At 34.3% G+C, this 26,978-nt stretch overlaps 2 protein-coding genes across 3 annotated transcripts; one reads left to right on the top strand and one right to left on the bottom strand.

Moving 5' to 3' along the window:
* Positions 1–152: 152 nt before the first annotated feature.
* On the top strand, positions 153–9,618 carry LOC129259944 (uncharacterized). 2 transcript variants are annotated; one of them, XM_054898060.2, is made up of 6 exons: positions 153–459; positions 3,394–3,501; positions 3,976–4,049; positions 5,094–5,237; positions 6,386–6,470; positions 7,713–9,618. In XM_054898060.2, exons 1-6 carry the CDS (start codon positions 352–354, stop codon positions 7,824–7,826), a joined length of 633 nt encoding a protein of 210 aa, XP_054754035.2. In that variant the 5' UTR covers positions 153–351; the 3' UTR covers positions 7,827–9,618. The 2 variants fall into 2 exon arrangements, with proteins under 2 accessions (XP_054754035.2, XP_063970483.1); XM_064114413.1 differs by having other exon boundaries at positions 454–772.
* A 3,519-nt stretch (positions 9,619–13,137) lies between these two features.
* LOC129260839 (vascular endothelial growth factor D-like) lies at positions 13,138–26,390 on the bottom strand. The gene is made up of 9 exons (XM_054898829.2): positions 25,984–26,390; positions 20,518–20,602; positions 19,916–20,050; positions 19,534–19,593; positions 17,885–18,081; positions 17,413–17,547; positions 16,209–16,318; positions 15,223–15,336; positions 13,138–14,609 (listed from the first exon to the last, which is right to left on the bottom strand). Exons 1-9 carry the CDS (start codon positions 26,059–26,061, stop codon positions 14,549–14,551), a joined length of 975 nt encoding a protein of 324 aa, XP_054754804.2. The 5' UTR covers positions 26,062–26,390; the 3' UTR covers positions 13,138–14,548.
* Positions 26,391–26,978: the final 588 nt, after the last annotated feature.

The following is a 26,978-nucleotide window of genomic DNA, read 5'->3' as shown; positions in this document are numbered from 1 at the left end:
CCAAACACACCTCACATTGATCATATTGATTCATCAAATGATATATTTTTTGTAATTATTGATTTATTTTTATATCGTTAGCGCCATTAATCTGGCACATCTGAACACTCGGGTTGAGTACTGCTCTGTCTATTAATGAGCCTAATACAAACAATGATCGATGACTGCAGAGCGGGCTGCACAGCAGTATACCTCCCCCCCCCCCCCTTAAACTCATGATCACTCAATTTTCTACTCCGCCCTCTGCTTGATTCATTTTCATTTGACCCTGAACAGGAGGAAACTATATAGTCGAGATCTCTTGATCCTTGTGGAAATTGAAAACCATTATGCTGTGAGTGGCCTATCGACATGGCGTTCGGTCACTGCCGATGTTTGGTTGCTCTCGTGGAGTTACTTCTGTTATTTGCGGTTCTTTGCTTGTCTTTAACTGCAGTGGCCACTATAGTACTCATAAAGGTAAATGAAACTTGTACGATATTTCTTTTTGTATAGCTGTATAACGTGTGGTAATGCGATCAAGTTTTATGAAGTAGCTGTACTCTTGCAGCTCGTTGCTGATCGAGGAGTAGACCCATTAAAAAACTCAAACTGTGTGTGTAACCAGTTTTATTCGTGATTTTGTTGTATTTTCATTTTTCTGGAAAGACGAATCGTCGAGTACTTTATTAATCAAAATAGAGATTTTCAATGGACAAGATGCCCAGGCCATAACACACGGGATACCCGAAATCGATCATGCCCGGTGCCGAATATGAATATAATTGACAAGGTACATCCAGACATTACTATTTTAATCTTGGCTTCCTTCTCTCTTTGTTTATCAGTAGTAAGAATCAATATTAACTATAAAATCAACGGTATTATAGGCCTGTATAAACAAGGATAATTATTTATGAATAAGGAGCAAGAATTATGTTACTTTCATGCCATGAGCACTAACACGTACTAGCTGGGAACTCATTTGAGGGTGCAGCTGTGCACCTTATGTCTTTGTTTTTTACATATAATGTAATGGTGCTTTTTGTGCATGCAAACAGGAACAAGAAGGTGCATCATTTTACACTTTTTCTTTTAAACTAAAGTGGACGATTTCACCAGAAGAATGCTACCTGTGTATAGGGTGCAAACTTGATCCCATTTCTTCTCAATAGTATGCATAATAGTACGTTATCTCGTCATAACTTTGATTTGAGATAATGCATGTAAATTTCACTGACAGTCATGAAAGGAAAGAAAAGCAGATGATGGCAGTAGTGCATGTATCGCAGTACTAGTAGTTGAACCTGAAATATTGGCTAACACTAACACTTATAAAACAGTCACGTTGACTTCGCGAAAGCAAAATGTTAATGTCAATTGTGATTCCACATTATCAAAACGAGCGACGTGACAGTTGGTAAAATGGTATCAATATTTGTTTCAAAGACCTCTCACACACATACAGGCTTTTTGCCAAAGGGGAGTAATGCTTTAATGCTTCAATGATTTTATTGTCATGAACTCGTTTCTCCGCCCTTTCACACTGTTAAAAAAAATCGTAATTTGAATCATGATTCCAGTTAAAAATAAGGCTAATGACGAATATTTAGCACGTATGAAACCAAACTAGAACATGATTAGAATCATGAACGCTAATCACAGTCACGATTACAACAGCAATCATCATTACAATGATGATTCAAGATTCACGTGTGAAAAGGCCCTTTTAAGGTCTGAATATAACGAATTTCCAGTACGTGTTTACGTTCGCATTAGTGGATTGGTGAGATTTGTCTGCTCTTCATGAATTCCTAAAATCAGTCCTTAAAATGTCCCTTTTTCTGATTATGAAAATATTTCAGCTCGCGCTTTGCGCTGGCATCATTTGGTTGGTGAAATAAGTATGGTCTTAGTGAATTCCTACAAACAAGCCTTAGAATGTCTTCAGGTCTGCATGAATTTCCTAAATTGTCAGTGGATTGGTGAGATATGTCTGCTCTTCACGAATTCCTATATCAGTTCTTAAAATGTCCCTTTTTCTGAGCTGAATATGAAAATTTTTCAGCCTGCGCTTCGCGCTCGCATTTGTTGGTTTGTGAAATACATATGATCTTCGTGAATTCCTACAAACAAGCCTTAAAATGCCCCTTTTCAGGTCTGAATTTCCTCAATTTTCAGCTCGCGCTTCGCGCTCGCAATATTTGATTGTGTTAAGATGTAATTCTAACAAAATATGCAAGCGCTTGGCACTCGCATTAGATGACTATGGTGAGATATGATGAGAAATGTCTCTGTTTGGGGTCAATATATACAAAAATTTCAGTTCATGCTTCACGCTCGCATTGTTTGTTTAGCGAGACAGGTACGTATCATAATTACAAAAAATTGCTTATAATGTCCCTTTTTTGGTGTGATTGGTGTGAATATCAAAATTTTTTAGCTCGCGCTTAGCGCTCGCATTATTTATTCAGTGAGATACTTATCCGTTTAATGGCACAGTCCTGGTAATTTAGCGTGCTTCGCGCGCCCACTAAGTGACTCAAATTTTTTGCTGGTGTGCCCCCCCCCCAATGTCGTGACCCACGGTACGCCACTGTATAGATTTCATTATATATTTTTTGTGTCTGTATCTTGGATCACCATGATTATGATCCCTTAACACTTTGGAAACATGTTGATTCGCTATATACAGTTGAGACAAATTTCACATTTTCACAATTTTTTTAAGTCAGATTATAGTGCACATAATACATGATCATTATATGTTATTGTGGGAAGGGGGGTGAGCTTCTAAAGCCACCCTTCTCGTAGAACTGAGCCCGATTTTACTTGTACATCAAGAGTTCAAACAGTAAAGGTTATACATAGATGTATTTCTCAAATTGTATAGGCCTAATTGGCCTCCTGCCACATCAAAAAACAAAGGCAATGCCACCAAACACAGACAACTATTGATGACAAATGACAGTAGACAATTCATACATCCAAACTACATTTTAGTCATGTAAGGGAAATTACAGACAGGGGTGCGGGGCGGCAGTAGGGGGGGGGGGGGGCAACACGTCTCTGATATTTTTTTTTAATGGGATTCACATTATTTGAACCTTAAATATGAATAGATCTCAGTAGACATGCTAAAGCGCTGCCCCCGGGAGTCGCGCGCTCATTCTATTAGTGTACGGTAATATTGCTTGAGATGCTATTCAAGAGTGTTAAAAGTATGCATGATTTGTGCATTTCGATCATATTTCAATAAAACACTTCCGAAAGAAACTACTAATGTTCCTCGCTCGCTGCTTCCACAAAATATAAGTGTTCAACCCACATTGGATTGAGGAGATGGGTTTTAAGTCTGATAAGATGAAAAATTGTATTATTTCTGTAAATGTGAACAAAATCGAATATTTTCAGAATGACTTCAATGGCGATTGTCCTTTGTACCCAACCATTGAAGATGTCGGATACTTCAACATTGAAACAAATGACGTCATCAACTGCAATTACATCATAGGTGCTAATGTAAGTATCTTAAAATAGTAAGAATATTTAATTCAGATTTCGTTTGGATTGAAATATACTGAACATTTCTTTATCTTCGAGGTTATCTTGTGAAAGTCAATAAGAACTCGGATGCAATTTTAGTGGAGATCATCTTTTTATTAGCCAAGGCAAAGTCGAAGTATCAGACAATCGTACTTCCCATAAGCAACATAGATGGCGCTATGAAGTGTTTTCTATCATTTCTATCATTCATATCTACATGATCTTTCTTTCTTTCATGCATAGATTTCGCTCACAAGTGGGTGAGAAACTCTAAAAATTTGGCAAACCAAACATACTGTACTTTGATTCTTTTAAATAGATTTAGAGATTTAGGAGTGGTTGTATATACTTTTATAACAATACTTCTTCAGTTGCCACTAAAAGTTTAGAGATATTTATGTTTCTTATAATATTACCAACAAATTTCTTTTTATTTCTTTATAAAAAAAGGCTGTATCTGCCGGGATTTCTGTAATAATGATGATCTACGTAGGCATCGAACTGACAATGAAGAAAAGACTACTGTGAGTAGAGTAACAATTCTTCTCTTTAATTAATCAGGAGTGCGATATCAGGTCATGAAATCTTATTTTGTTTTTGCTTTATATTATTTTTTCTTTCACTTTCATGCAGACGTTTCCCTTTTTTAAAATTTGGTTTAGATGTGGAAATAGATTTGAAATCTTGCTCTTATGTACTTTTCTTTCGTTATCAATTCAAATCATACTTCTTCATAAAAAAAAATCTTTAAATAAATGTGTCTTATTCCGACCGACTTAAACACTTCAAAACCAAGATTTTATTAAAAAACATATATAGATTTAATCATCTCATATAAGCTAGGTATAATACGAAGCAGTGTTATCGTATATAAGTCGTTATGTAAAATTTGAATTTTAAGTAAAGGGTGATTCCGTGCTTTTGTTGTTTTTTCTTTCTTTGCCATTTTGTGCACGGTTTGGTATTTTTTCCCTTTTCAATAATTGTAAAGAATACGTGTAAAAGAGCCAACTGAAAAGTCTTAGGGGGTGTTGCAAGAAAATATTTGCGATCAATTGCAAATATTCTGTTGCAATTTTACAACTGATAGATCAACGTTAGCAAATAAGATTAAACTTCTTGTTTCAAGGAGCAGATTGGCAATTACTCACCAATTTGCAATTAACTGCAAGACATATGATTGATTTAGGGACCAAAAATAGACTTGCAATTGATCGCAAGTTTCTTGCAACACCCCATTAGTGCTTGTTCCTCTTCTGGTACTACTTTAGGATCACCATTAATACAGAAAATATCCTTTTATTTTCATGTCAAAAAGATGAAAAATATTGTCAAAATGTCCCGTAAGACACAGCATGGAATCGCCCTAAATAATTATATTGTGACATTTCTAGAAAGAAATAATGATTCTTCCCTTGAATATCATTCCTGCATATTCAATCTTTATTTACATTTTGTTTCATTCCATTACTCCTTCCTTCCCTCGTGTGTCTGTATTTTCTTTCTTTCTTTCTTAATTTCTAACCTTTATTCTTTATCTGTATCTTTGTTTTATTCTTCTTCTTTAGTTCCTTCGTTCCAATCCTGCAGACGATAATCTCTGCTATTTTGATGATTATAGTCGGCACAGCGGCAGGCGTTATAACGGTGGGATTCAACAAACTTTGCAGCGGACTAGAATTGTTGGTTGATTTATGGCACGACTATAATACGTGAGTATCAGTTTCAGATTCAGGTACATTAATGCTTTAATATTTCCTCTCCCATGTCTTTGCTTTGCGATAAATTTAGAAAAATAATTTACAGCAAGATAATGAATTCCCCTCCACTGGGTTAGGGGGTGGGGTCACAGCCTCTTCCAGACGTCCAAACAATAGTCACAAGGGCGTCCAACTACATCCCCTAACCTTATATTATACTTATTTCATTTCTTTTGTGTATAATAATTACGCAACACCTTCAGTCACAATTTATCAGAAATAACGTAAAACACAAAGTCAATTTTCCTCTTACATTGACGTCACACTTGAAAAACCATAAGATTTAGGGCCCTATGAACGAAAGTTTTGACTACAAAATGAAAGTTATTTTGGTCACGAGGAATCGGACAAGCTAGGGGGGGGGAAGGGGTTTTACTACAGATGGATGTCATTTTGGTCCCGAGAAATTGGACAAGCAATGATTTCTTTCACACCTACCAGAATTCCAGGGGGTGCTGCCTATGGAGACATGCAACACCCTCAGGAAAATCTTACTGGGTTGCATGCTTCAGCACCACCTGCACCCCAGGGCCATGATAAGATACCATAATAGATGACCACATCACATCACCCATTATTTGGGTCACAACACAAATATATTCTGAATTAATAAGACTTTATGCCGAATTTCGAAGATTAATTTCCCTCATCGAACCTGAAAGGGGGAGGGGGGGGGGTTAATGATAACTGCTGAAAACAGAGACTTTCGTTGGCACACTTGCGCTTGAAGGTAATGTCCTCATGTGCGGAGTGACCCCACCCTCGATGAGTCTCTTTTAAAAAAAACACATCCAAGTTTTTAAAATCCAAAAGATTATTGATGGCGTGCATTGAAGGTAGAATAATAATTAAAAAAATGTGTAAACAAAATAAATGCAACACAAAATAGATAATGAATGGATGTCTCTGAATTCCTTAGATTGGAAAGAAATCTTTGAAAGTGTGGTCGGAGAAAAATCAAAATTAGGATGTGAAAAAGATTTATTTCTAAATCAATTAGATGAAGATTGGATTGGTTTATCATTGCATATCTAAATAAATTAGAGAATGATCAATTCTCTTGAATAATTTCTATCTTTGTTTGTTTATATTTCCTTAAGTTGTAAAGAGTGGCAGGATGATGATTACTGGGATATCTATGACTATGACGGATCACATTTTTACTTCTATCTATTCTCCGCCCAGGTATAGTTTAATTTTGATAATTATCGATACAAACCGATTTTTTTATCTTGAAAGTGTAAATTTAGAGTGATAATAAAATGAAAATAAATATGTTTTCAATAATTTTGTAGTAATCACCCTCGTATCTCTCCCTCCCCTGGCGCGATTTTTCGTCAGGTCTCACGCGCGTAAAACATTCCCCATAGACTTGTGTGTTAAAATGGCACTTAACAAAAATTCATAAAAAATAAATGTGAAATTAGAGGGTCGAATGTTTACTACCTTTGGATAGGATATATATCTGACATTCCATATCTGACCAGAGAAGGGTATCGTAGCCAGCTCATTTTAAAAATAAATCGCCATTTATGAAGATAACTATGATGGGATCAAATTCATCAACTGAAACAGTAAAATAGCCCCAATTCTTCCGCCAGTCAAAAAATAGTGCCAAATCATTGATATATCTTCCCAATTTGGGCAAAGGAAGTTCAGTAGTTACCATTTCTAGAATCAGTGTTAGATTTTGAATCATATTCATACATTTTTGTCAATCAGCAATATCAAATTGAAAAATTTCGAATGGGTTGGGTCGAACGAATATCTTTAGCCCTCCTGATGTAATTAGGCTCATGGCACCGTCAGTATTTGTGTACCCGACGCGAGAGGGCAGTATACCGTAGCCGTAACTTTTTCAATGGCAGCAAAGTCTTGAGATTTCACGTCATGATACCCCGGATCACCGCACATGTTCCCTTCCTAGTTCTTGTTATATTTTTAGCATGCATAATCGTCACCACGGTACCACCCCTTAGTTGTTGTTGTTGTTTTTTGTGTATTTTTAGTGTTATTTTGAATGGTACATGATTTCAATATAAGCGCCTTCATTATCATAGACAAATGTTGTTTTTTCTTCATTTTTTTGTTATCATGGTTATACTCCAACAAAATAAATATGTTGATTCATAAAGTTATAGACCATTGCTAATCAGAGCATTAATATGTTTTATATCAATGTTATCCTATACATTGTTTTGTTTTTATATTTGTTATTGTTGATTAATGGTGTTGTCACTTTGATAGTCATCGATTGTGTATTTTCAGATAAAATGTCCAGCCAGTATATGACGTCACATTCTTTATGTTGAGCATATTCTGATCAAATTGAAATAAAACAATGCAATAAAACAAATTATTGATTGAATCAATTATTCATCATTTACTCATTAACGTCTCTCACCATGTTGCCTTTTCTTTCAACAGATCGCAACAGGTATCAGTGCTGGCATCTGGGTCGCCATGTTGATTATATCATTCATCGCACTGGTCTGTTATACCAGTCGCTCTGCTGAGGATGACGAAACGCTCATCCTATAAATTACACGATATCTGACAGAAAATTGGTGTTAATGTCTTATAAAACACCTTAGAATTTGAGAGAGGGTGTTGAAACCGAATCATTGGAAATCACAAGTCAAATTCTAGCTTATGCAGGGGTCGTGGCAGTGGAGGTCGGGTAGAGGTGGTAATTTGTTACGGCCACGACCACAGGCAGGGGCGGAGTCAGGGTATTTTGATAAAGCCAAGATTATGAATGTGACGTCATTTTTAGTTGACCAATTAGGGTATCGATATCCTACTTGAAATATCATAGGAGACTCCCGCCCCTATCTCCTGTGGTGCCACGCCTGAACATACGCATGTTACTTTTACTTGATATACTTATCTATGAAGGGGTTGCAGTTGACTGGGAAGAGTGAAGGCCGATTAGATTATCATCCCAATAGAGAAAAGCATAAAAAATATTAAAGAGCTAAAATTTCAATTTCTTAGCTATACAAGTTTAAGTAAAGTAATATTTTTTTGTCTCATCTTAAAATGTATTGCTTAGTTCTACATTATAATCAACAGTATTATTAATGCTCGATTCAGCCTTTGGATTTGTTTTTAATCAATATTGAAAAGGCATTATTGAATCAAATATAATTGATTGAGATGATATTCTGCTAGCATTTTTCTTGTTTAGTTTGTGTTTATGTGTATTCATACTAAAATGCTAATTAGTATGTCGTTATAGGCTGGGGAAAGAATAGAACATCTCTTTCGATCAAGAATCCCCAGGACCTGTGTTTTTATTCGCAATATAAATACTCCAGTTATTGGAATTCACTTTGAATCGAGTAATATATTTTGTTATGAATCATCTAAAGATAGCGATAAACTGATTGCGAATAATATGGTTGTATATATTTCATCTTACGCAATCTCTTCATATTTTATACCATGCACGGTCACACCGTCAGAAGAGAGTTTTCGCATTTACTATGGAGCTGCTCTCTACAAAGCACCAATCCTTTGAAAATGCACAAAAATAAGGAGAGCTAAGAGACTTTTGTCGAATGTTGGTACGTGGACTCTCTAACATCAACTCCCAACCGACAAAACCACTGCGATAATTCCAATGCCATACCATTGTTCGGTTGGAGTCGGTTCCGTTGGTGTGACTGTATAGACTGTGATTAACGTGAATCAGTCCCAGCTAGACTATCTCTTGACAAGTCTAGCGCCTAAACTCACTCTTGTTAACCAATCAATCATTAGAGAGTTTTCGCAACTGCAACGGAGACTGATTCAAGAACTCAGTAAATTGAAAATACCCGTAAGATGACAAAGTGCAGCTGGGAGGTCTTTGTCGAAATCATATTGGTGAACCGGAACAGCATATATCGTCCTAAGTTTTGGAGCTGATGAAAAATTGCAAATATGTCGTTTGTCCTGATTCAAGGACGAAACCGCTGGTTTGATTCACCAATTTTCGACAAAGACTTCTTGGTTGTGCATTGTCATGAAGGTCATTTTACAATACATTTTCTATGTTCTTAAATCTGTCTTGCGTCCTGGAAGCAAAAACTGCCTATTAAGAAGTCCAGTAGGCCGAAATCTAGTCCATCCGGATGGACTAGATTTACCTGCTAGTACAGCAGCCTTGACTAACGTGCTAGACATGTTAAAGAATAGTCCAGCTAATGCTGGATTAGGTTTTAAGTTTTCTAGACGGTCATCGTTCTCGTACTACGTTACATTTCCAGAATTATTTGTGTATTTTGATTTATTATGATATAATGTGTTATTATTTGAATTAAAAGAAATAAAGCAGTAATGCATGATATATCTACGTGTTTTTTTTTTTTTATCTATATGAAATGTAAAAGCTGATCGCCTTATGGTGACGATCATGTCGACGACGAGATCTATGTCGATTTTTAAACTAAAGATTCCATTGTTTTGCTCACAACAGAAGTGTCACAGGTCCATATCTAGAAAGATTTTATTTGTCACCGGATTTTTTTAATTTGAAAATATCCACTGTTTTTTTAATATTTTTTATTTTTCAAAAACTTCCATTTATATCATTTTTTCATTGATGGATACCGGTGCATTTATGTCCATATTATTACATCCACTCTTCATGTTGTCATAAACGATACAGTTTGACTTAAGCCTGATGTCACGGCCTTTTTACAGCTATCGATTATTAAAGGACAATTCCACCCCACAATAAGTTGATTTGAATAAAGGAAGAAAAATCCAACAAACATAACACTAAAAATTTGATCAAAATCGGATGTAAAATAAGAAAGTTATGACATTTTTAATTTTTGCTTAATTTCACAAAACAGTCATAATTTATGCACATCCCGGTCCGTATGCAAATGAGGGAACTAATGACATCATTCACTCACTATTTCTTTTGTATTTCATTATATGAAATATGAAATATTCTAATTTTCTCCTCATTGTCCTGCGAAACAAAGTTTTATTTCTCCCTGAACTTGTGGAATGACCATTGTTTAACAATTTATGGTTCAGTCAAGTTGGTCCTTATTGTCAAATCTGTAAAAATAGAAATATTGTATAATTCAAACAATAGAAAACAAAAGATATAGTGAGTGGAGGACATTATCGATTCTCTCATTTGCATATGACTAAATTGTCCATATAACTATTTTGTGAAAAATAAGCGAAACTTTAAAATGTCATATAACTTTCCTATTTTACATTCGATTTTGATGAAATTTTCAGCATTATGCTTGTCTGATTTTTCTCTATGAATCCAAATCAACATTTTTCTGATGCGGACTTGCAGTGGCGTAAAATGAGGCCCCAAAATTCCTTTTGGAAATGAAAGTCTAATTTTGACATAATATTTTTAAAATGATATCATAATTTACCTCTTCTCCTTTTTCTTTCTCTTTGTCTTTTTTTTCTTTCTTGGCCGTGAAACTTTTTTGGGGTGGGGGCAAAGCACCACCAAGCCCCTCCTCCAACTGTACGCAGTTGTGATTAACACCTTTGGTTTGAACGAAATAGGTGTAATCATTCTCCTATCTGTAGTTTTCTTCTCCAATTTCTCTTCCTTCTCTTTGTTCGTTCCCTATTTTCCCCTTTGCTTCCGTGTGGTTCCAAATTTCTTCTTTTCTTTTTCCTCGTCTTTGCCTTGTGATTTTTCTCTTTCCTTCTCTTTTCCTCATATTTTATTTTGCTCTCTCCTTTTATCTCCCTTTTCCTCTCCCTCTTTTCTTTTCCTTACCTCTATCATATTTCCCTTTTCTTCGTCTTTCCTAATTATCTATTTTTTCTTCAATTTCTCTTAGTTTGTTTTCATTCTCCTTTTCTTCTCATTCAGTCATTCTTTCTCTCTTCCTATATTTCCTTTCACTTTCATTGTGATTTGTTATAGATTTATCACTGAAAAACTCCACTGCCGGTAGTCTGCTGCCCCCTCCCTCGGCCTCACTGGCTGTTGTGAGCCGCTGTCCCCCCCCCCCCCCCTCTCTCTCTCTCTCGTGAAAGCAATCAAAAGTTAAAACATATCAGGTAATATCGGATAAGTGAAATAAAAAAAACAGAGCGCACATAAATATAAACAAGTGGAACGCCTCTGGCAGTCTCGCCTGCATTACGCGATTTAATATAGCAGCAGTGCTAACTTTGAAAACTACTATTAAATAATCATTCACAAAAACACCATTCATATAATGACATAATACCACGTTCATTGACCATAAATGACATTTGAACGTTGACTTAAGACTTGTCAACTACACCCATGTCCACATTTCATTCACTCTATCCATAAACTTTCAAAGTTATGATGGCAATTCAACAATTACCCCAACATGGCCTAAGTTTATTGACCTTAACTGACCTTTGACCTTTGGTTTTGTGACCTGAAACTCACAGGGGATGTTCAGTGATACTTGATTACTCTTATATCCCAAGTTGTATGAACTAGATCCATAAACTTTCAGAGTTAGGATGGTAATTCAACAAATACCCCTAACACGGCCAAAGTTCATTGACCTTTAATGACCTTTGACCATGGTCATGTGACCTGAAACTCGTACAGGATGCTCAGTGATACTTGATTACTCTTATGTCCAAGTTTTATGAACTAGATCCATAAACTTTCAGAGTTAGGATGGTAATTTAACAAATATCCTCAACACGGCCAAAGTTCATTGACCTTAAATGACCATTGACCATGGTCATGTGACCTGAAACTCGCACAGGATATTCAGTGGTATTGATTAACCTAATGTCTAAGTTTCATGAACTAGATCCATAAATTTTCAAAGTTATGATGGTAATTCAACAAATACCCCCAACTTAGCCAAAGTTCATTGACCCTAAATGACCTTTGACCTTGGTCACGTGACCTGAAAATCAGGCAGGATGTTCACTAATACTTGATTAATCTTATGCCCAAGTTTCATGAACTAGGTCCACATACTTTCTAAGTTATGATGTCATTTCAAAAACTTAACCTTCGGTTAAGATTTTGAAAATAATTCTCCCAACATGGTCTAAGTTCATTGACCCTAAATGACCTTTGACCTTAGTCATGTGACCTGAAACTCAGGCAAGATATTCAGTAATACTTGATTAAGCTTATGTCTAAGTTTCATGAACTAGGTCCATATACTTTCTAAGTTATGATGTAATTTCAAAAACTTAACCTTAGGTTAAGATTTGATGTTGACGCCGCCGCCGCCGTCGCCGTCGGAAAAGCGGCGCCTATAGTCTCGCTCTGCTATGCAGGCGAGACAAAAAATAAACTTTAAAATAAATTCTGGGCATATTTAGGCCCATTATTCTGAAATCCAAATGATGAGCCAAACTTATTCAAGTAATGTCCAAACAGAGGTATATATTTTATGTTTACAATTATATTGAAATAATGATGAAATTTACCCAATATAGTACAACATATAATTTCTTACTAGTACCGCACTCGCTATGATAATGACGATTTGGTATAGATAATTTACAACTTGTTTTAAGTTTTGTACAAACAACAATTTGATATAGATAAAAACTCTGTGAATGTCTGTCCATGCTCATATGGTTAACGACGGTTGTTCACAGTATACAGTGCGTATCAAAAAAAAAAAAACGGGACAGATTTGAAAAGTCTATAAAATTTTAGTTTCAAATTATTATGTCTATATTTTGGTGTTAATAGGTGCTCTAAGGTCTTTTCTTTCAAATGTTATTAAAAAAATTTAGTTTTGTCCATGCTTGAGCGAACACGGGACGTTTTTGTTGGGGGTTCAAAAAGAGGCTTGCGCCAGAATTGCAGAATATGAGTAGTATGATGATCAGACTTCTTGCTAATTTGCAGACTTCCTCTTAACCTTTTCATTATCTTTGCCATAATTTTCAAATCATTCGGTCAAAATTCATTATCAGATCTATTTATTTGCTTGAATTATTCTGTTATTTCTTTTTAATATGCTCTCTGTTAGCTTTGAATATTCCTTCTTCAAGCTAAAATTATTTTTTTTCAACCTAATTATGGGAGAGCATGGATTTTTAATTCAAATCCTTTCATTATGTGCTACAAAGGTTATGGTGCCTTTTGAACAAAGCCACACAGATGGGCGGGCGCTCAGGTTGCTCCCCCCCCCCCTCAATTAAAAAAAAAATCATGACCAAGAAAAAAAGTGGACAGGAAATAAAAGGAAAGATAGAAAGTAAAATATGATATTATTTTCTAAATGTTATGTCAAAATCTATCACAAAATTTGATATTGTAATTAAAAAAAGTGGGAATATTTGCGTGCTCACTTCGCTCGCTCACAACTTTTTAAATACATTTTACCCGATCTGCCATATCTAGCTCCTTCAAAATTGACTCAATACACCATTGTCATTGAAAGACATGAATCCCTTCCTGTGTTTCCTGTCAAGCAATTAAACTTGGTCAAGGAATTAATGACCCATTGAAAAATAGATTCATGTCTTTTAAAGGTACATAACATAATTTGTTTCACATAAAAAAACGATTTGAATAATCACAAGTTTTCCCAATTAATAATTCAAATCTTCTTGCTTGGGTTGACAAAAAAAAATCTTCTTTTCTCAGCTACTTATGAAGGAAAATTAAAAGGTAAGAGAAGTTTAAATGAAAAAACAAAATAATTCAATTAAATAAATAACTTAGTAAATGAAATTTGACAGCATAATTCGAAAATTGTGGCACAGATAATGAAAAGGTCAAGAGGAAGTCTCCTGATTAGCAAGAAGTCTGATCATTGTATTACACATATTCTGCAATTCTGGCGCAAGCCTCTTTTTGAACCCCCAACAAAAACGTCCCGTGTTCGCTCAAGCATGAATGAAATTTATTTTTTTAAATTGCATTTCAAAGATAAGACCTTAGAGCATCTATTAACACCAAAATATAGACAACATTATTTGAAACAAATTTTTTTTAGACTTTTCAAATCTGTCCCGTTTTTTTTTATACGCACTGTATAGCGTGCAAACCAAAAAAAATTGAGGGACACAACACATCGGATCGGTAAACATTTCTAAAAAAGCCGCGAGCCTTTTTAAAGTGAAAATTTGATTTTATGATGTGTGATTTCTGGTCTGGATAGCTTGCAGGGTTGGGCATTCAATCTTCCTTCGATTTTATTTCATGAACACCCATACTTCTTCTAAATTCCTCCACGAGAAGTGACGATAATTATGTTATTTCATCTAAATCCATAATTATTTCCAAACGAAGTGTTCTTAGATGATTGTGTAGATCATGGTAAGTTCGATGAGGGTGAAAATGGTCGCCTTTTTGATCTCGATGTGAACTGGCATCTGAAAAAAAACAATTAGCAGGATTATATTTTAGAACAAATGAAGAATCCTAATTAAAAGAAAAAAAAATCTCATGTGCGTCATTCATCGGAGGACAGAGGGGCACGTTCACTAAACACATTTTTTCCTTGAAAGATTGAGGACGTGCCCCCCCCCCAAAAAAAAGAGAAGAATGTTCAATAAAAAAAAAATCGGAAGTTTTGCCGTCCGTAGAAAAGACTTCACTTTGCAAAACTGATTACAATAACTGATTTTTCGTAAAATTTACATTTTGGTCACTCGCTTTAAGTGCTCGTAAGATCAAAATTTTAGATGGTTTCGGCTACTCTCTGTGCCGATTATCATTAACATTTGGGTAGTGTAATGGCCGAATACTGTTTCTGTACATACAAAACTTTAAAACGTATTGACATCCATGACTGAATAAGTCTAGGGAGAAACGGTAAAAAAAGGAATACTTTAAAAGGCACTCATTTTCATATCGATAGAATAGAATCGATGATAGTATATATCAAATTATTAGATGATAAAAATACAATTTCCATTCTTCAAACTTTCTAAAAATGGAAAATGGTATAGGTCTATAATAAATAATAATAATCATGATACATACTTGCATGTCTGTGGGTTAAACACATAAGGAGATTGGCAGCCCCTTTGCAGTCGTTCTAAACATTGGCAACCACAACTATCCTCGTTAAAATAATGCTTTCTTCTTCTACAAGTCCTGGTAAATGAGAAATCAAATAAAAAAGATATATAATTGTTGAAATCATGAATTTTATCAGTTATACATATTAAATAAAAGTGAATACTGGTGATAGGATAGGAGAGGGGAGTGGAGGAGGGAGAAGAAAATTATAGAGAGGAGAGAGTTAGTGGCCCGTATTCTGAAGTCAGGTTTAACTCTGTGCTAAAATTATGGGAAGCCAAAAGTGTCAAAATTGTTATTAAGTTGTCTGTTTCTTATATTTACTGTGCTCTTTCCTGATTCTTCAATGGTGGAGACAATCATCTATTTATACTTACTAAACAATTATTAATGATTTAAGAGCCAAATGAGCTGAAATATGATATCTCTACTGTTAGTGATTTATGTAACCATTGGCTATCCATACTTAAACCACAACTTTAAAACTGAGTTTAAGTTAAACCCGACTTCAAAATACGGGCCATAGTGTGCATGTGTGCACTCTAAATTGCAGGGATTTAAAATGAATCAAGATAAAATGTATATAGTTTGGGACAAATCGAATTCTGGATTTAAATTTAATCGTAAAGATTCATTTTTAAATTTCAAAGGATTAAATTTAAATCCCTCAAAATAAAAAATAAAAATTGATGGAAATCCAGAGTTTGATTGGTCCCTAATTAAAGTCCACCTGAATTTATTTATGATTGCGTGGGTGTGGGTGGGTGTGTGTGTGTGAGGTACAGAGACAATGACAGAGAGAAAAAGGGAGGGGTGATCGAGAGGGGATGAAAGAGAGAGAGAGGCAGAGGTTCCGCGTACATGGTTTATTTTTAGCGTTGGTCGGTGGTGGCAAGGGGGGCAGGTGTTCAAATTAAAATGTGATATTTACGAAGTGAAAAAAATACCTTTCGTGAATAGGAGTATTACAGATACAATCACATCGTGTAGCATCCCATATCATACCGTCCGGGCACTCGTATTCCACATTACATTCACATTGGCAGTTCCTATAGATCTGTTAAAAATAAAGTATATAAAAAATATGTTTTCTACGGGATTTAAATGATACAGGAATAAGAGATATGATGATTTATTTTCACCTTATGTAATTAAAAAAAGGGCTTCTAAGGTGCTGGGTACCGGGGGCTTCAGCTGCCCCCATTTTCAGTAAACGTGATTATTGGCTGCTCAACCCGCCTTCACATTCAACACAGCCCCCCCCCCCCTCTTCACTCCACTTTCAAAGGGGAAGTTACAGAGCATGAATTCATGTTTTTTGGGGTTGTGTTCGTGTCTTGCTCTCTTAGTGAATACAGTAATGATTAAATATATGCACTCTAATGACTGTATTTAAATGCTCTTCTTAAGTATAATGACGTAGGTGACTATTTTAGAGAACATATTCATTTATTCAATTAGGATGAATGAATGAATCCAGGAAAGTAAAAAGTTATGTATTACAAAAATTATGGTAACTAATTAACTATCAATATTGTCAATAAAATAGCAATAAGACTTTATTGAAAAAATAAAAAAAAATCAAACTAGCATAGTGCCGAAAATTTCATCAAAATCGCAGTTTCGCTTATTTTTCACAAAACAGTGATATGCACAACTAGGTGAGTCAGTCGATGATGTCCATCACTCACTATTTCTTTTGTATTTTATTGTTTGAATTATACAATATTTAATTTTTTTATAGATTTGACAATAAGGACCAACTTGACTGAACCATATAGTATTAAACAATGCTAATTCCACATGTTCAGGGAGGAATTAATCGTTGTATCACTTGACAATGAGGAGAAAATTAGAATATTTCATATAATAAAATACAAAAGAAAATAGTGAGTGGATGACGTCATAGTCTCCTCATTTGCATACCCACAAGGATGTGCATATGACTGTTTTGTGAAATTAAGCGAAACTTTAAAATGTCATAACTTTCTTATTTTACATCCGATTTTGATCAAATTTTCAGTGTTATGCTTATTGGATTTTTCTCTTTTTATTCAAATCAACATTTTGTTGGGGTGGACTTGTCCTTTAATAAGTATCCTACTTTAACTAAACCGTTTATAACCGTTTATAACCTACTTAATACATTACCTCTCTAGTTGGATGACAGTCCCGAGGTTTAACCTTACATTCACAGGAACACGATTCATCTTCTTGCACAGAGACTGATACAAGACCGCTCAATTGAATTTGAGGTGATCGTTGATGGGCTGTCAGTCGTAGAACCTATAGAAAGGAAAGAATATAATCCAAGAAATGCTTTGAGAGAAGAAGTATACAAAAGGGACGTAACGAAACATGTTTTCCTACTCCTACAAAAATGAAACTGAATGAATACATAACAAGGGGCTTTTGCATAAAGGATGGGGATGTGGCTATAAAGAGCGGAGAAAGACAATACGCAAATATATTTGTAATTCTTTTTACTTAGATATATTGCATGTATAAACTTGAAAATTGTAGAGACGCCTAATTTTCTAGTGGGGAATGCCGATTCGATCATCGACATCCCCCCCCCCCCCTCTTCACCTGCAATGTAACACCGTTCAAACGAGAATCGCACCTGCATTTCTCTAGTTCTCGTATTATTAGCAACACACTGCAAGATTTCTGTAGAGCAGCAACCTCCACACCGGTTAATTGTAATACATGGAGGCCAGTAGATAGCATACTCAACCTCGTTTCCAACTATCCCTTCATCTATGACATCGGATGTGGTGAGGATTGTTGGTCGAGGTTCACACCTCGGCATTTCAGCAACTGTAAAGTAGGAAAGGGTGAGGAATTAATGAACGATGAAAGAAAATCATTTGAAAGTTCGATAAATGTCAGTTGAATGCTACAATACAATGATCATAATCGTCATCGAATTCCATTGACTTTAATGACCCATTTCTATTTATATATAATGTGATAGAATATTAGGCCTACAATCTACATGATCTAGTAACTATCTCAATAGAAATCATAATCATAGCTTAGAAAAAAAGGATGGCTTACTCGATATAGCTTCTCTCTCTTGCATTTTTTTAAATTCAGGAATGGTGCATAATTTCCGAACCTTCATCCCCTATCAGCATTTTTTAGTAAAAGCGCAACTGTGAATCAAATTTCAATGACCCCACCCCCCCAAAAAAAAAAACCCAACCAACAAATAAACAAACATATCGGAGCTTGGGAAAAAACAATATTAATAATAATAATAAGAGCAATTAAACATATTACAAAAAGGATTTTCAGTCCTTTTGAATCGGGGACCATTAAAGAGACATACTCTTATATGGAATCATATCTGACCAAATATCACTATTTTATTGCTTTTTGTTCGTTTTGTTTTGCCACATATTAATAATGAATGACGAGACAGTCATACTGCGAGACTTACATGAATAGTTCATGAGCTAGACCCGAATGGGGAATTTGTGGGAGGGGTAAAAATAGATCACATTCATCTGTACAGAATAAATATGATATCATCCCTTGGCTATTGAATAATTAAATGGAATTTAGACCAAATGAATGACTTCTAGATTGAAGAGACTCCATCGTCAAGTCATATTTCATTTGTTCATGATCTGACTCTGTCTATGAGTAATCCTTTAAATTCATCTCTGCCCTGGGCACCCCCTATCCACCATCTATTTTTTTTTTGCTTCCTCTCACCACTATCCCACTCATTTTAACACCTTTGTCACAATAACATTTAGAATAGGCCTACGTCAAGATAATGTATCACCTCCTTCATCCTACCATGACCAATGTTGTTTTGACGTCATGAATTTTTTTTTCAAACTGCATGAATGCATTTCGTTTTTGCGTTTCATTCAAGCAGGGGAATAATTCATTGCTTAAGGATTTCTTTTTCATTTTACATTTCTACATTTTCCCTTTATATTTCTCTTCCTTTTTTAAATGAGGGGGAGGGAGGGGTTCAAAATTTTTTGCTATATGTTATCTTAAGGAAATTTGGAATTGATGAAAGGAAAAAAAATGGAAAGAAATTAACCTCTGCTAAAACTTTCATAAGATGTATGAAAATGTGTCACCATGGCTTATGACCAAAACATTACATTTTGTAATTCAAAACAATTTAACTTTGATATGCAATGTTGTGTTAAATTTTGTTGGGCCGATTTAATATAGTATATAGTATAATGTCATTAGGATTAATCTTTATACAATAAACTTCTTTTATTTTGTAAGGTAACTTACTAGATGTCATTTGCAGACTCGCTGGACCATCCATGCTCTGGAAATTTAATTCCATCACAGCTGTTTCGTATGAAAAAATATATTATTTCATATTTAATCATCACATATACAAATATTCCTGCCATGACAGTCTTTAAAATTTTTTACAAACAAAATTTGAATAGGTTACTCTATATTTGTTCATAAATTAACCCAAGATAATTATTTTGAGGGTCTGGCTCTCTGCCTCCAATCCCCCGATCGTGCCGAAAATTGGACCCCTTGCACGTCACGTAATGTCATTATAGATTTTAGCCGTTTAATTTTATTCAATGATTCATTCGATAATTTAAAACAGGCTTTATTCTGTTAAACCTTTTCTTCAACTTTTCTATTTACTTACACGGTGCTTTGTATGAAGTGACGGATGCTGGGGCAGTGTCCTCTTCGGACTCTTCCGAAGATTGTCGAGGGATGATAGGTAACATCTTCGGTGGTATTCGTCTATCAATCGGTGAGCTCCCCATAAATTCCTTGGCTGATATAAAGGAAATATCTGATTCGCATTAGTGAAGATGGAGCCAGTGTCAAACTAATGGCATAAATAATTACATTTGTCACTTAACTGTTATTTTTTTTAATTTCCCAATGATTTTGCTATTTTTATTCAATATTCACACCAACATGACCAAGAAGGCAAAATATATTATGATTGATTTGAACCTGATGTGTTTTTATGAGAATTGTATTTTCCTAAGTTTGACTAACTGCCGTTGAACGAGTAAACCCGTAAATTCATTGTTTAGTTGAAAAAAAAAACCCAAAGCAAAACAACTGAGATACTTTGAATCAACTATTCATGGTCACTTTCAAGGCTATGGAAAACTCGAAAGGTATACAAAGGTATACTCTTATGTGTGTATGAGATAGAGGGGGGGGGGGTGTCGGGGTAGAGGAAGGGATTACAGAAGGACAGGGTGCTGAATGGATGGATGGGGGTAATACCTTGGTTTGGTTGTATGTATATAACCTTCATGAGATCATCAATTGTGTGTACATCCTTTAGTTCATACAGCAATGAGGCTGGGATCTGTTACAGGAAAAAAACAGAAATGAGGTTTAAAAAAGTTAAGTATGAAGAAAACATTTCGCTAAGATTAGGGTCACGTGTCCCTGTATGCATGGGAGGTGAAATTTTTACGAAATTACCTTCTGTCATATAAAAAAAAAGTAGTAAAGTATATTTATTTGTAATAAAAACAACAAGATAAATTATCAATATTTAAATACTCTACAAAAGAATTGCATATATTTAAAATTAAATCCTGGTGGACTCTCGTTAGGAACCAAATTGATTCCTGTATTCAGTTTGAATCCTTAAAAAAAAATCAAATCTCAAGGAATTTGAAAATGACAATTTGAGATCTTAAAATGAATCTTCAGGATGAAAACTAAATCCATAATTCGATTGGTCTATGACTACGGTTCACCTGGATTTACTTAATATCCGAGCAATTTAGTTTGTCGATAAATCCGGAAGTTTATGCTAAAATAATTCCAGAATGAACGTTTCAGCAAATTTGAGAAACAGTCTATTTCGTTTCTCGTTTGTGGTACTGAGAAAACAACAACGTCCAACTCTTAAATTATTTGCAGAAAGTAAGAAATAATAAGCGTACTTCCTGATCTTCTTAACTGGAAAACCTGCCGGATATAGAATTGACATTCGAACTTGACAGCAGCAATATGTTATTACTAGCATATGGAATCAAGTTTGCACTTTACACTCACGAGTAATTACAGGAATTACATTTCTTTTGAATCAATTTCGAGGAATAACGTGAAGAAATTCAAGGTCACGTGTGATCGGAACAGCTTGTGCATTGGGGCTGATCCATGATTTTTTTTTTTTTTGGGGGGGGGACTATTTCTTTATGTTTTTTTTCAAATGAAAGGGTTGAGGATCCAGCAAATGTGCCAGTTGAATTGCAGATGAATAAATATTTCTTAATCAGATTCTAAAAACTTATTTGTATTGTAGAATGAAAAATGAATTCTTTTACACAATCATATCTTTTTTTTTTACAAAATAGCTCGAAGTTTAAGACTAAATTGATTTTCCACTGACTGATGGGGCAAATATAAAAGTCATACCGAAAATACTAAAAGGGGGGAAAAGGAATCGACAGCAAGATTATGTAGGTATAATAAGACCAAATACACAAATAAGGAGCGTTTTCTACGATACATTCGTTACTGATTTGATAAGAATCAGTATTTGTATTTTTATAATAAAAATGTGAAATTTAATGAAAAAAAAAAACGATTACGAATGAACAAATTCATGGTCGATGGAATTGAAAAGAAGAATAATTTTCATTGTTAATAATTCGAGAAAGTTTACTTTTTTAGTTCTTATAGAACTCAAACTTCGGCATAAAACCCAACATTTGGCCCACTTTTCTTCTTAGGTAACTGAATAACAATGATTTAAACACAATCATTTTTCGTTTCTCCAAAACATCTTTCATCTGACAGAAAATTGACTGAGGGAAATTTAGGTCATGAACATATTAATAATATATGCCAACTAAAAATTATAGTAGCTGGTGGTTCTTTGCTTCAATCCAATTTCAGGAATTATTTCGTATTGACTTAATGTTCTTTCTTTCCCTTTTTGTTTCCTTTTCAATCATCTTTCATATAATATTCTAAAGATTATTATTGATGGTATTTTAAAACAATTTTAAACGTGTACGTAAACGTTTAGTTGCCAACCAGAACGGGTTTAAGAATTTCAGCGAATGTCATCATTAAATACAAAAGATCTAGATCAGTATCAGGTAGGGCCCGCTGGGGGAACAATTTTCGGAATTGAAGTGGCTACCCGGGGTAAATATGACGTTATCATTATTATTATTATTACTACTCTATTCATTAATTGTTTCATTTTTCATTAAATATGTATAATTGTCCCTTTTAAGTTATTCACTTTATATATTTGTTCAAATGTCGGTCCATGACTGTGCATTATTAAAGAGGTGCCCCGGCCTGAAATTATATGAACTAAACACGCTAAAATAGAGTTAAGATAATCATAACAAACGAAACAGTGAAATTCCATCGAAATCTGATGTAAAAAACAACAAGTTGATGTATAGGTAATTTCAAATTTAGGTTAAACAACAGTGTATATCATCATGCGAAGAATATGTCTTTTAATTTGTATCTAAATGTAATCAATGTTATATAGAATACAATTTTTGCTTCGTTAAATGCCTATTAAGTGATTGTGTTACAAAATAAGGGGCATATGTTTGTACACATTTATGAAAATATAATATCAAGATATACAAAACGGGAGATGGGGATATGACATCACAATATCTCATGCAATGCCATCAAAGATGCCTGCATTCAACGTAACAAAAACAATTGAAAATTGTAACTAAATTTATGATTAACAATTCTCAATACATTTAGATGACATTTCCATTGTTTAGCTGCTTTAAAAGTGATCTCTTTTCCCCCATAATGATCACGGTAATCAAATTATTTCATGCCCGAGTACTTATTTCAATGTGTTACAGGCGCGAGAAAGATGTATCCACGACTTTGATAGAATATTCTTCCTAAATAATTTGGCATCATTTGTGTGCATTCGAAACTTAATTCAAAGTCCTGATATTTTCAAAAAGAAATATTCAAACTGAAATCAACCTGAAATAATACAGGAACAATTAAGGATAATTTGAATTGAAAAATAAAATCCCAACTATTATTGTTGTACAATTACAATTTGCTACCAGTATTACAAAACTTTCAGTGAGGCCAATTAAACTTTCAGTGTGATAAATATGATTATTTATGCATCGTCAAATTAATATTGCTAGTCAGCCACAATCAAGAGATTTTTAAATAGGAATGTATAGTTATGCAGTGATAACATGTATACATTTAATTGTGGGAACCTGCACGCCTTAAAAGTTCAGTCTAGATTATCATTACATGCCCAAAAAACATATAGGCTACATATTCGCTCAATGATATAACATTTTTAAAACAAGAAGGTTGTCACAAATAATGTTCGTAAAATATCTTTATTTCGTAGAAAGGGTTTTCTAAAAAAAAAGCATCTCAAATACTGTATAAAGTAAACCAAACAATCGGACTAGTATTAAAAAAAAAGCACTATACTTTTATTTTATTTTGGTAAAGCATATTTCATAATACACATGGTATGATTAAATATATATTAAAGAAAGAAACAACAGGTGAAAGAGCAAGAAAAACTTAATCTATAAACAATACCATCAAGCAAATCAAAACATGCTAAATAAAAAATCGTAAAATTCAAGGGTTTCCCCTTCCTTTTCTTAACGTAAACTTTCATGTTCCCCAAGTGGTTGTCAAATAGCGTGGAGACACGTACATAATTGAACCATCTGTCCAAAAGAGATGAGTGACATTCTTAAGATAAGATTACTCGAATAGATTTGGAGGGATAAAGAACTTTGAAGGTTTAAGTTTGTTTTATCCCCTTCGCATAAAGTGCAAGTCCATATTTTTTTCTACTGTATACAAGCAAATAATTTCTTTGCAATCAAATTTTGTGTAAGGATTAATTAAGTTATTGCAGTTGAAGTTAGAAAATATAAGAAATTTCTTTCCTGTTATCTTCATTTTGTGTTTCTCTCATGCACACTTTTTCGTGCATCCTCTTGTTCATTCTTTCTTTCTTTCTTTCCTTCTTATCTTATCTTTCTTTCTTTCATTCTTTCTTTCCTTCTTATATCTTATCTATCTATCTTTCTATCTTTCTTTCTTTCTTTCTTTCTTTCCTTCTTATCTTATCTTATCTTATCTTTCTTTCCTTCTTTTCTTCTTATCTTTCTTTCCTTCTTTCCTTCTTATCTTATCTTTCTTTCTTTCTTTATTTCTTTCTTTCTTTCTTTCTTTCTTTTTTCTTTCTTTCTTTGCCCTTCCTTTCTTTCTTTCTTTCTTTTGATAATTTCTTCCATCTTTCTCTTATAGGTAAAGGTATATGTCTACATGATATCGGGTCATCATTTTTTTTTCTTTATAGAAATATCTGCAAAATATACATTGCTTTTGGCTGTCAAGTTGACATCGTTTCTTGAAGGTTAGTCGATGATTCAAGTTGCTATGGGAACCGTGATCCGAATAGATATAAGGCAGATAAAAACGAGTCCAACTGATTAGTTCGTAAATTTGAACTCGGCTCTCAGCAGATCATGCTTTCCAAGGCTATGGAATTGGAAAAAGCTTTTGTTCATTTATCAAGTTAAATGTTTTGTTTAGACTTATCTTGATGCCGTATGATATCTGAGTTTGGATCGAACAAGTGAAGTTTGCTAAATGAAGCAATGTTGGTTTGTTTGTGTATTGGTTGTTGTTTTTGTAATAGTTATTGCAGTTTCGTTGGGCAGTTTGATAAGTATAATAAGCACTCACGAAAAATTCTTGAGTATGAATAGGCCTAGCAATGCGCATGAAATGAACCTTTCATCAACAATTATCTTTCAACACAATTGTTTTTTTTAATTGAATCAAAATATGATAAGCTACCCCATTGAAATTCGTCACAATAATACGAATATCATATTTTTGTTGAAAGGAAAGCGAAACATGGCACGCAGTAGGGCATAATCTATATAGGGAATATATACCACAATGGTTTTAGTTTGCAATTTATTTAATTACAAATTCTTGGAATGTTGTCAGTTTTAACCTGTCGAAATCCCAAAAGTTCATTTAATGTTTCTTTATATTGTTCTATAAAAATTCCTTAGACTCGAAACCTTAACTGATTAAAACCAACCCGCAACTTCGTGTATGTTTCGTGTTTTTTTTCGATTTTCAAAAAGAAAAGTAAAGTAATTTTTTATAACACACTACATAAAAAATAATAGTACGGGTCCGTGAATAATATGCACTCATTTACTTAAATCTGACTATTTGGGGGGGGGGGGGGATGCTCAAAGTAAAGGGATATATTTACACTAAAAAAAACACGAAAGAATTAGACGAATATGAACATCAAAAAACATTTTATCGAGTCTTCAAAATTATGTTTAGGATATCATGAAATTGTAAATAACACAAGGTCAATCATAATAAGAAATAATGACATTTTAAATGAAACTCTAGAGGAAAGTAGATGTACCTGAAAAATTCAAAACAAACTTGTTGATCTTCAATAAAGATAATTAGGACTTGCAATAACGCTGCCTGTAAATATTCGTCTGAAAATGAAAAATAAGGGTGCTGTGTTGAGAAACATTACTAAACTTATTATTTTTGCTTAAAATACTTATAAGTACATAATAAGTAATAATAAGAGTTTAACTTTGATAGTAATACATGGTGAAATGATAAAGGAAAATGACATATTGATGCATAATCATATTTCGACAAAATGAAAGAAAATGTATTGACTCTTTATCTTACCTCATTTTTAACACATGAATTCTCAGTAATTAGCTGCAAGAAGATCCAGCCCAACAAACTAAAAAAGTTCCAATTCATGACTTCTGTCTATCTGTAAACTGCTCGATGTTCTTTTGAACTGAGATATTTCTCTCTGAAGGACCCACAAAAGCAAAGGTTCTCACAGGAACCCGAAAGAACACTTTCTACCCTCTGCCAGAGACAGTGCAGACAATATCAAAAACAATTCGATCGGATTTGAGTTATCAAGAGGTTGATATTAATTTATCCCACTTAGAGTTCGCGCCCACGCATGCACTTCGGGGTCGAATATTCCGCGGTATCACTTTCAACTTTTAACAACTTCAGTGTGATGATTGCATTACGACCAATGAATGTGTGCCTTGACTAACAATTTAGTAGTTGTATCGAATTGTGTTTGTTCTATATTTCCTCATCACTTCCTAGTTTTGAGAGGGAATGTCCTGAACGTCATTTCAACAAGTGGTGACGATCTGCACCGCGCGCCAGTTCTTTTTAAACAGAAGCTATAGTGTTCACAAACCCGTCCAAACGAAATTAACCCATTCTCTCGTTCTGAACAGGGCAGTTACTCTTGTGTTTTTTTTGTAACTCACCCATTAAGCCTACCAGTCATCTCTTTCATCCCTAAAATCAGAAAATGGAATAGAAATCACAGGACGATTTCAGCAGTGGTGTATAACATACCCAGCACCCCCATAAAAATCTTAGGGATGCTTCAGCTCTCCGAGCAGCCCCGCTTCCCGGGGCCATGCGACTAAAAAGTTAATTATACAAATGTTTTGTTTACTAAGTAATAGAGTTCATAGATGCGATTGGCTCAACTTTGTAAAGTTTAACATCTCTCGAGCTCTCCCAGGGCATTTTGACGTCACGTCTCTTTGCTAAACCAAGCAATCAATATGTATTTTGTGGTATAGATTCGTCTCAAGGAAAACGAGGAAAGGGAAACGCATAAGAAAGTATAACAATTA

Source organism: Lytechinus pictus, unplaced genomic scaffold (genome assembly GCF_037042905.1).
Source record: "Lytechinus pictus isolate F3 Inbred unplaced genomic scaffold, Lp3.0 scaffold_19, whole genome shotgun sequence".
Lineage (NCBI taxonomy): Eukaryota > Metazoa > Echinodermata > Echinoidea > Temnopleuroida > Toxopneustidae > Lytechinus > Lytechinus pictus.
This window is presented reverse-complemented; position numbering and strand designations above follow the sequence as displayed.